Source organism: Anomaloglossus baeobatrachus, chromosome 4 (genome assembly GCF_048569485.1).
Source record: "Anomaloglossus baeobatrachus isolate aAnoBae1 chromosome 4, aAnoBae1.hap1, whole genome shotgun sequence".
In the NCBI taxonomy this organism is placed as follows: Eukaryota; Metazoa; Chordata; class Amphibia; order Anura; family Aromobatidae; genus Anomaloglossus; species Anomaloglossus baeobatrachus.
Window position 1 is genome coordinate 4040664 of NC_134356.1, and position 10819 is coordinate 4051482.

The 10819-nt window shown below is 52.8% G+C and overlaps 1 protein-coding gene across 1 annotated transcript in view; it reads right to left on the minus strand.

Annotated features, from left to right (window-relative positions):
- The window catches only part of ABCC9 (ATP binding cassette subfamily C member 9), a 132811-nt gene that overhangs the window by 92801 nt on the left and 29191 nt on the right, over positions 1-10819 (minus strand). The window contains exons 2-3 of the mRNA XM_075342467.1: positions 4914-5059; positions 2087-2188 (exon numbers count right to left, since the gene is read on the minus strand). Coding sequence (XP_075198582.1) covers positions 2087-2188; positions 4914-5059 — 248 coding nt within the window. The remainder of the gene's footprint in view (positions 1-2086; positions 2189-4913; positions 5060-10819) is intronic.

The following is a 10819-nucleotide window of genomic DNA, read 5'->3' on the forward strand; positions in this document are numbered from 1 at the left end:
AGGGTGTCAGGACTTTCTATGGCCCCTCTCTTACTTCCCTGGACATCTATGGTGATTTCTCTCCCTGTGTGGATTGGATGGGTTGTTACAGACATCTGCTGAGAAATTCATGTCAACAGCAGCTTTATAAATATATTTCCTTACAGAGTTTGTGAGGGGTTGGATCTTATCTCTCCGCTGTATATAGGGCTTCATTCACACATCAGTATTTGTTCCCCAAAACCAGAGAACAGGAGGAAACAGATTTTCACTGCAGGCTTCACGCTCAGCCGATCTACAGCAGTGCCTGCATATCCACTGAAGGCACCGGGCGGTACGGGGGAGGCACCGGGAGGTACGGAGGAGGCACCAGGGGGTACGGCGGAGACACAGGGAGGCACCAGGGGGTACGGCAGAGACACAAGGAGGTACAGAGGAGGCACCGGGAGGTACGGGGGAGGCACAGAGGAGGCACCGGGAGGTACGGAGGAGGCACAGGGAGGCACCAGGGGTTACGGCAGAGACACAGGGAGGCACCAGGGGGTACGGCAGAGACACAGGGAGGTACAGAGGAGGTACCGGGAGGTACGGGGGAGGCACAGAGGAGGCACCGGGAGGTACGGAGGAGGCACAGGGAGGTACAGAGGAGGCACAGGGAGGTACGGAGGAGGCACAGGGAGGCACCAGGGGGTACGGCAGAGACACAGGGAGTCACAGAGGAGGCACCAGGGGGTACGGCAGAGACACAAGGAGGCACAGAGGAAGCACCAGGGGGTACGGCGGAGACACAGGGAGGCACAGAGAAGGCACTAGGGGGTACGGGGGAGGCACAGGGAGGCACAGAGGAGGCACCAGGGGGTACGGCGAAGACACAGGGAGGCACAGAGGAGGCACCGGGAGGTACGGAGGAGGCACAGGGAGGCACCAGGGGGTACGGCGGAGACACAGGGAGGCACCAGGGAGACACAGGGAGGCACAGAGGAGGCACCAGGAGGTACAGAGGAGGCACAGGGAGGCACCGGGAGGTACAGGGTAGGCACAGAGGAGGCACCAGGGGGTACGGCGGAGACACAGGGAGGCACAGAGGAGACACCGGGAGGTACGGAGGAGGCACAGGGAGGCACCAGGGGGTACGGCGGAGGCACAGAGGAGGCACCGGGAGGTACAGAGGAGGCACAGGGAGGCACAGAGGGGGCACCAGGGTGTACGGCGGAGACACAGGGAGGCACAGAGGAGGCACCGGGAGGTACGGAGGAGGCACAGGGAGACACCAGGGGGTACGGCGGAGGCACAGAGGAGGCACCGGGAGGTACAGAGGAGGCACATGGAGGCACAGAAGAGGCACCAGGGGGTACGGCGGAGACACAGGGAGGCACAGAGGAGGCACCGGGAGGTACGGCGGAGGCACAGGGAGACACCAGGGGGTACGGCGGAGGCACAGAGAGGCACAGAGGAGGCACATGAGGTATTTGGAGGTACGGAGGAGGCACATGAGGGACTTGGAGGTACAGAGGAGGCACATGAGGTATTTGGAGGTACGGAGGAGGCACATGAGGTATTTGGAGGTACGGAGGAGGCACATGTGGTACTTGGAGGTACGGAAGAGGCACATGTGGTACTTGGAGGTACGGAGGAGGCACATGAGGTATTTGGAGGTACGGAGGAGGCACATGTGGTACTTGGAGGTACGGAGGAGGCACATGAGGTATTTGGAGGTACGGAGGAGGCACATGAGGTACTTGGAGGTACGGAGGAGGCACATGAGGTATTTGGAGGTACGGAGGAGGCACATGAGGTATTTGGAGGTACGGAGGAGGCACATGTGGTACTTGGAGGTACGGAGGAGGCACATGTGGTACTTGGAGGTACGGAGGAGGCACATGAGGTATTTGGAGGTACGGAGGAGGCACATGTGGTACTTGGAGGTACGGAGGAGGCACATGAGGTATTTGGAGGTACGGAGGAGGCACATGAGGTACTTGGAGGTACGGAGGAGGCACATGTGGTACTTGGAGGTACGGAGGAGGCACGGTGGTTGCAGTATTACTTGACGGTTCGATGTGGCGGTGTGTGACACGGGGGGCAGCCACTGACCTCGGGTTCTCACCTCTGTTTGTGGAAGGGGCTCCCGAAGGTGATGTTCTCCTCCACGGTGGCGTTCAGCAGCCACGGCTTTTGTCCGGCGTAAGCCACGGAGAATCGATTCTTACTGGAGAGAAAGAGAGAAGAGCAGAGACGTCTGAGAGACACATGGAGGATGGAGGAGGGGCAGATCTCTGACAACCGCAGGAACACCGGTAATGAGGGATGGGGCAGATCTCTGACAACCGCAGGAGCACCGGTAATGACGGATGGGGCAGATCTCTGACAACTGCAGGAGCACAGGTAATGAGGGATGGGGCAGATCTCTGACAACTGCAGGAGCACAGGTAATGAGGGATGGGGCAGATCTCTGACAACTGCAGGAGCACCGGTAATGAGGGATGGGGCAGATCTCTGACAACCGCAGGAGCACCGGTAATGACGGATGGGGCAGATCTCTGACAACTGCAGGAGCACCGGTAATGAGGGATGGGGCAGATCTCTGACAACCGCAGGAGCACCGGTAATGAGGGATGGGGCAGATCTCTGACAACTGCAGGAGCACCGGTAATGAGGGATGGGGCAGATCTCTGACAACTGCAGGAGCACCGGTAATGAGGGATGGGGCAGATCTCTGACAACTGCAGGAGCACCGGTAATGACGGATGGGGCAGATCTCTGACAACTGCAGGAACACAGGTAATGAGGGATGGGGCAGATCTCTGACAACTGCAGGAACACAGGTAATGAGGGATGGGGCAGATCTCTGACAACCCGCAGGAGCACCGGTAATGAGGGATGGGGCAGATCTCTGACAACCGCAGGAGCACCGGTAATGAGGGATGGGGCAGATCTCTGACAACCGCAGGAGCACCGGTAATGAGGGATGGGGCAGATCTCTGACAACCGCAGGAGCACCGGTAATGAGGGATGGGGCAGATCTCTGACAACCGCAGGAGCACCGGTAATGACGGATGGGGCAGATCTCTGACAACCGCAGGAGCACCGGTAATGACGGATGGGGCAGATCTCTGACAACCGCAGGAGCACCGGTAATGAGGGATGGGGCAGATCTCTGACAACCGCAGGAGCACAGGTAATGAGGGATGGGGCAGATCTCTGACAACCGCAGGAGCACAGGTAATGAGGGATGGGGCAGATCTCTGACAACTGCAGGAGCACAGGTAATGAGGGATGGGGCAGATCTCTGACAACCGCAGGAACAGAGGTAATGAGGGATGGGGCAGATCTCTGACAACCGCAGGAACAGAGGTAATGAGGGATGGGGCAGATCTCTGACAACCGCAGGAGCACAGGTAATGAGGGATGGGGCAGATCTCTGACAACCGCAGGAACACAGGTAATGAGGGATGGGGCAGATCTCTGACAACCGCAGGAGCACAGGTAATGACGGATGGGGCAGATCTCTGACAACCGCAGGAGCACAGGTAATGACGGATGGGGCAGATCTCTGACAACCGCAGGAGCACAGGTAATGAGGGATGGGGCAGATCTCTGACAACCGCAGGAGCACCGGTAATGAGGGATGGGGCAGATCTCTGACAACCGCAGGAACAGAGGTAATGAGGGATGGGGCAGATCTCTGACAACCGCAGGAGCACAGGTAATGAGGGATGGGGCAGATCTCTGACAACCGCAGGAACACAGGTAATGAGGGATGGGGCAGATCTCTGACAACCGCAGGAGCACAGGTAATGAGGGATGGGGCAGATCTCTGACAACCGCAGGAGCACCGGTAATGAGGGATGGGGCAGATCTCTGACAACCGCAGGAACACAGTTGTCAGCAGGTTTGCTGTGACAGGCCCTGGTTGGGAAAATATAGTCTTTCTATGTGAGGGGCCCGGAGCCGTGTGCTGAGGGGCCCGGAGCCGTGTGCTGAGGGGACCCGTGCCGTGTGCTGAGGGGACCCGTGCCGTGTGCTGAGGGGCCCGTGCCGTGTGCTGAGGGGCCCGGAGCCGTGTGCTGAGGGGCCCGTGCCGTGTGCTGAGGGGCCCGGAGCCGTGTGTTGAGGGGTCCCGTGCCGTGTGCTGAGGGGCCCGTGCCGTGTGTTGAGGGGTCCCGTGCCGTGTGCTGAGGGGCCCGGAGCCGTGTGTTGAGGGGTCCCGTGCCGTGTGCTGAGGGGCCCGTGCCGTGTGCTGAGGGGCCCGGAGCCGTGTGCTGAGGGGCCCGGAGCCGTGTGTTGAGGGGTCCCGTGCCGTGTGTTGAGGGGTCCCGTGCCGTGTGTTGAGGGGTCCCGTGCCGTGTGCTGAGGGGCCCGTGCCGTGTGCTGAGGGGCCCGGAGCCGTGTGCTGAGGGGCCCGGAGCCGTGTGCTGAGGGGACCCGTGCCGTGTGCTGAGGGGACCCGTGCCGTGTGCTGAGGGGCCCGGAGCCGTGTGCTGAGGGGACCCGTGCCGTGTGCTGAGGGGCTCGGAGCCGTGTGCTGAGGGGACCCGTGCCGTGTGCTGAGGGGCTCGGAGCCGTGTGCTGAGGGGCCCGGAGCCGTGTGCTGAGGGGCCCGGAGCCGTGTGCTGAGGGGCCCGGAGCCGTGTGCTGAGGGGCCCGGAGCCGTGTGCTGAGGGGCCCGTGCCGTGTGCTGAGGGGCCCGGAGCCGTGTGCTGAGGGGCCCGTGCCGTGTGCTGAGGGGCCCGGAGCCCGGGGGGGACACATGAGGGCGGCACACAGGGCATCATGCAGCAGATGAGAGGCTCTGAAAATGAAAACGGACGTCAGGGAGGAAAGAAATGGTTAATGGATCAGGGGGACACGAGGCTGAAAATGAAGAAAACGAATCACCAGCAACGACAGAGACCCCCGAACCCCCACAGGTTAGAGGGTCACAGACACAATACCTGTCCTCATCATCAGGGGGCCCCGCACCAGCTCCTGCGCTGCAAAGTACCGTAAAGAGATTCACAATCAGAAAAAAAGCAAGAAATCTACTGAAAGTAACCACGACTGTGCTCCAGTCACCTCCAGAGCTGCACTCACTATTCTGCTGTTACATCATGTCTTATCCTCCAGTCACCTCCAGAGCTGCAGTCACTATTCTGCTGTTACATCATGTCTTATCCTCCAGTCACCTCCAGAGCTGCAGTCACTATTCTGCTGTTACATCATGTCTTATCCTCCAGTCACCTCCAGAGCTGCAGTCACTATTCTGCTGTTACATCATGTCTTATCCTCCAGTCACCTCCAGAGCTGCAGTCACTATTCTGCTGTTACATCATGTCTTATCCTCCAGTCACCTCCAGAGCTGCAGTCACTATTCTGCTGTTACATCATGTCTTATCCTCCAGTCACCTCCAGAGCTGCAGTCACTATTCTGCTGTTACATCATGTCTTATCCTCCAGTCACCTCCAGAGCTGCACTCACTATTCTGCTGTTACATCATGTCTTATCCTCCAGTCACCTCCAGAGCTGCACTCACTATTCTGCTGTTACATCATGTCTTATCCTCCAGTCACCTCCAGATCTGCACTCACTATTCTGCTGTTACATTGTGTCATCCTCCAGTCACCTCCAGAGCTGCATTCACTATTCTGCTGTTACATCATGTGTTATCCTCTAATCACCTTCAAAGCTGCATTCACTATTCTGCTGTTACATCATGTGTTATCCTCTAATCACCTTCAAAGCTGCACTCACTATTCTGCTGTTACATCATGTGTTATCCTCTAATCACCTTCAAAGCTGCAGTCACTATTCTGCTGTTACATCATGTCTTATCCTCCAGTCACCTCCAGAGCTGCAGTCACTATTCTGCTGTTACATCATGTCTTATCCTCCAGTCACCTCCAGAGCTGCACTCACTATTCTGCTGTTACATCATGTGTTATCCTCCAGTCACCTCCAGAGCTGCAGTCACTATTCTGCTGTTACACCATGTGTTATCCTCCAATCACCTTCAAAGCTGCAGTCACTATTCTGCTGTTACATCATGTCTTATCCTCCAGTCACCTCCAAAGCTGCACTCACTATTCTGCTGTTACATCATGTCTTATCCTCCAGTCACCTCCAGAGCTGCACTCACTATTCTGCTGTTACATCATGTCTTATCCTCCAGTCACCTCCAGAGCTGCACTCACTATTCTGCTGTTACATTGTGTCATCCTCCAGTCACCTCCATAGCTGCATTCACTATTCTGCTGTTACATCATGTCTTATCCTCCAGTCACCTCCAGAGATGCACTCACTATTCTGCTGTTACATCAGGCGTTATCCTCCAGTCACCTCCAGAGCTGCACTCACTATTCTACTGTTACATCATGTCTTATCCTCCAGTCACCTCCAGAGCTGCAGTCACTATTCTGCTGTTACATCATGTCTTATCCTCCAGTCACCTCCAGAGCTGCAGTCACTATTCTGCTGTTACATCATGTCTTATCCTCCAGTCACCTCCAGAGCTGCACTCACTATTCTGCTGTTACATCATGTCTTATCCTCCAGTCACCTCCAGAGCTGCACTCACTATTCTGCTGTTACATCATGTCTTATCCTCCAGTCACCTCCAGAGCTGCACTCACTATTCTGCTGTTACATTGTGTCATCCTCCAGTCACCTCCAGAGCTGCATTCACTATTCTGCTGTTACATCATGTCTTATCCTCCAGTCACCTCCAGAGCTGCACTCACTATTCTGCGGTTACATCAGGTGTTATCCTCCAGTCACCTCCAGAGCTGCACTCACTATTCTACTGTTACATCATGTCTTATCCTCCAGTCACCTCCAGAGCTGCAGTCACTATTCTGCTGTTACATCATGTCTTATCCTCCAGTCACCTCCAGAGCTGCACTCACTATTCTGCTGTTACATCATGTGTTATCCTCCAATCACCTTCAAAGCTGCAGTCACTATTCTGCTGTTACATCATGTCTTATCCTCCAGTCACCTCCAGAGCTGCAGTCACTATTCTGCTGTTACATCATGTCTTATCCTCCAGTCACCTTCAGAGCTGCACTCACTATTCTGCTGTTACATCATGTGTTATCCTCTAATCACCTTCAAAGCTGCAGTCACTATTCTGCTGTTACATCATGTCTTATCCTCCAGTCACCTCCAGAGCTGCAGTCACTATTCTGCTGTTACATCATGTCTTATCCTCCAGTCACCTCCAGAGCTGCACTCACTATTCTGCTGTTACATCATGTGTTATCCTCCAGTCACCTCCAGAGCTGCAGTCACTATTCTGCTGTTACACCATGTGTTATCCTCCAATCACCTTCAAAGCTGCAGTCACTATTCTGCTGTTACATCATGTCTTATCCTCCAGTCACCTCCAGAGCTGCACTCACTATTCTGCTGTTACATCATGTCTTATCCTCCAGTCACCTCCAGAGCTGCACTCACTATTCTGCTGTTACATCATGTCTTATCCTCCAGTCACCTCCAGAGCTGCACTCACTATTCTGCTGTTACATTGTGTCATCCTCCAGTCACCTCCAGAGCTGCATTCACTATTCTGCTGTTACATCATGTCTTATCCTCCAGTCACCTCCAGAGCTGCACTCACTATTCTGCTGTTACATCAGGTGTTATCCTCCAGTCACCTCCAGAGCTGCACTCACTATTCTACTGTTACATCATGTCTTATCCTCCAGTCACCTCCAGAGCTGCAGTCACTATTCTGCTGTTACATCATGTCTTATCCTCCAGTCACCTCCAGAGCTGCACTCACTATTCTGCTGTTACATCATGTGTTATCCTCCAATCACCTTCAAAGCTGCAGTCACTATTCTGCTGTTACATCATGTCTTATCCTCCAGTCACCTCCAGAGCTGCAGTCACTATTCTGCTGTTACATCATGTCTTATCCTCCAGTCACTATTCTGCTGTTACATCATGTCTTATCCTCCAGTCACCTCCAGAGCTGCACTCACTATTCTGCTGTTACATCATGTGTTATCCTCCAATCATCTTCAAAGCTGCACTCACTATTCTGCTGTTACATCATGTCTTATCCTCCAGTCACCTCCAGAGCTGCATTCACTATTCTGCTGTTACATCATGTGTTATCCTCTAATCACCTTCAAAGCTGCATTCACTATTCTGCTGTTACATCATGTGTTATCCTCTAATCACCTTCAAAGCTGCACTCACTATTCTGCTGTTACATCATGTGTTATCCTCTAATCACCTTCAAAGCTGCAGTCACTATTCTGCTGTTACATCATGTCTTATCCTCCAGTCACCTCCAGAGCTGCAGTCACTATTCTGCTGTTACATCATGTCTTATCCTCCAGTCACCTCCAGAGCTGCACTCACTATTCTGCTGTTACATCATGTGTTATCCTCCAGTCACCTCCAGAGCTGCAGTCACTATTCTGCTGTTACACCATGTGTTATCCTCCAATCACCTTCAAAGCTGCAGTCACTATTCTGCTGTTACATCATGTCTTATCCTCCAGTCACCTCCAAAGCTGCACTCACTATTCTGCTGTTACATCATGTCTTATCCTCCAGTCACCTCCAGAGCTGCACTCACTATTCTGCTGTTACATCATGTCTTATCCTCCAGTCACCTCCAGAGCTGCACTCACTATTCTGCTGTTACATTGTGTCATCCTCCAGTCACCTCCATAGCTGCATTCACTATTCTGCTGTTACATCATGTCTTATCCTCCAGTCACCTCCAGAGATGCACTCACTATTCTGCTGTTACATCAGGTGTTATCCTCCAGTCACCTCCAGAGCTGCACTCACTATTCTACTGTTACATCATGTCTTATCCTCCAGTCACCTCCAGAGCTGCAGTCACTATTCTGCTGTTACATCATGTCTTATCCTCCAGTCACCTCCAGAGCTGCAGTCACTATTCTGCTGTTACATCATGTCTTATCCTCCAGTCACCTCCAGAGCTGCACTCACTATTCTGCTGTTACATCATGTCTTATCCTCCAGTCACCTCCAGAGCTGCACTCACTATTCTGCTGTTACATCATGTCTTATCCTCCAGTCACCTCCAGAGCTGCACTCACTATTCTGCTGTTACATTGTGTCATCCTCCAGTCACCTCCAGAGCTGCATTCACTATTCTGCTGTTACATCATGTCTTATCCTCCAGTCACCTCCAGAGCTGCACTCACTATTCTGCGGTTACATCAGGTGTTATCCTCCAGTCACCTCCAGAGCTGCACTCACTATTCTACTGTTACATCATGTCTTATCCTCCAGTCACCTCCAGAGCTGCAGTCACTATTCTGCTGTTACATCATGTCTTATCCTCCAGTCACCTCCAGAGCTGCACTCACTATTCTGCTGTTACATCATGTGTTATCCTCCAATCACCTTCAAAGCTGCAGTCACTATTCTGCTGTTACATCATGTCTTATCCTCCAGTCACCTCCAGAGCTGCAGTCACTATTCTGCTGTTACATCATGTCTTATCCTCCAGTCACCTTCAGAGCTGCACTCACTATTCTGCTGTTACATCATGTGTTATCCTCTAATCACCTTCAAAGCTGCAGTCACTATTCTGCTGTTACATCATGTCTTATCCTCCAGTCACCTCCAGAGCTGCAGTCACTATTCTGCTGTTACATCATGTCTTATCCTCCAGTCACCTCCAGAGCTGCACTCACTATTCTGCTGTTACATCATGTGTTATCCTCCAGTCACCTCCAGAGCTGCAGTCACTATTCTGCTGTTACACCATGTGTTATCCTCCAATCACCTTCAAAGCTGCAGTCACTATTCTGCTGTTACATCATGTCTTATCCTCCAGTCACCTCCAGAGCTGCACTCACTATTCTGCTGTTACATCATGTCTTATCCTCCAGTCACCTCCAGAGCTGCACTCACTATTCTGCTGTTACATCATGTCTTATCCTCCAGTCACCTCCAGAGCTGCACTCACTATTCTGCTGTTACATTGTGTCATCCTCCAGTCACCTCCAGAGCTGCATTCACTATTCTGCTGTTACATCATGTCTTATCCTCCAGTCACCTCCAGAGCTGCACTCACTATTCTGCTGTTACATCAGGTGTTATCCTCCAGTCACCTCCAGAGCTGCACTCACTATTCTACTGTTACATCATGTCTTATCCTCCAGTCACCTCCAGAGCTGCAGTCACTATTCTGCTGTTACATCATGTCTTATCCTCCAGTCACCTCCAGAGCTGCACTCACTATTCTGCTGTTACATCATGTGTTATCCTCCAATCACCTTCAAAGCTGCAGTCACTATTCTGCTGTTACATCATGTCTTATCCTCCAGTCACCTCCAGAGCTGCAGTCACTATTCTGCTGTTACATCATGTCTTATCCTCCAGTCACTATTCTGCTGTTACATCATGTCTTATCCTCCAGTCACCTCCAGAGCTGCACTCACTATTCTGCTGTTACATCATGTGTTATCCTCCAATCATCTTCAAAGCTGCAGTCACTATTCTGCTGTTACATCATGTCTTATCCTCCAGTCACCTCCAGAGCTGCAGTCACTATTCTGCTGTTACATCATGTCTTATCCTCCAGTCACCTTCAGAGCTGCACTCACTATTCTGCTGTTACATCATGTGTTATCCTCTAATCACCTTCAAAGCTGCAGTCACTATTCTGCTGTTACATCATGTCTTATCCTCCAGTCACCTCCAGAGCTGCAGTCACTATTCTGCTGTTACATCATGTCTTATCCTCCAGTCACCTCCAGAGCTGCACTCACTATTCTGCTGTTACATCATGTGTTATCCTCCAGTCACCTCCAGAGCTGCAGTCACTATTCTGCTGTTACACCATGTGTTATCCTCCAATCACCTCCA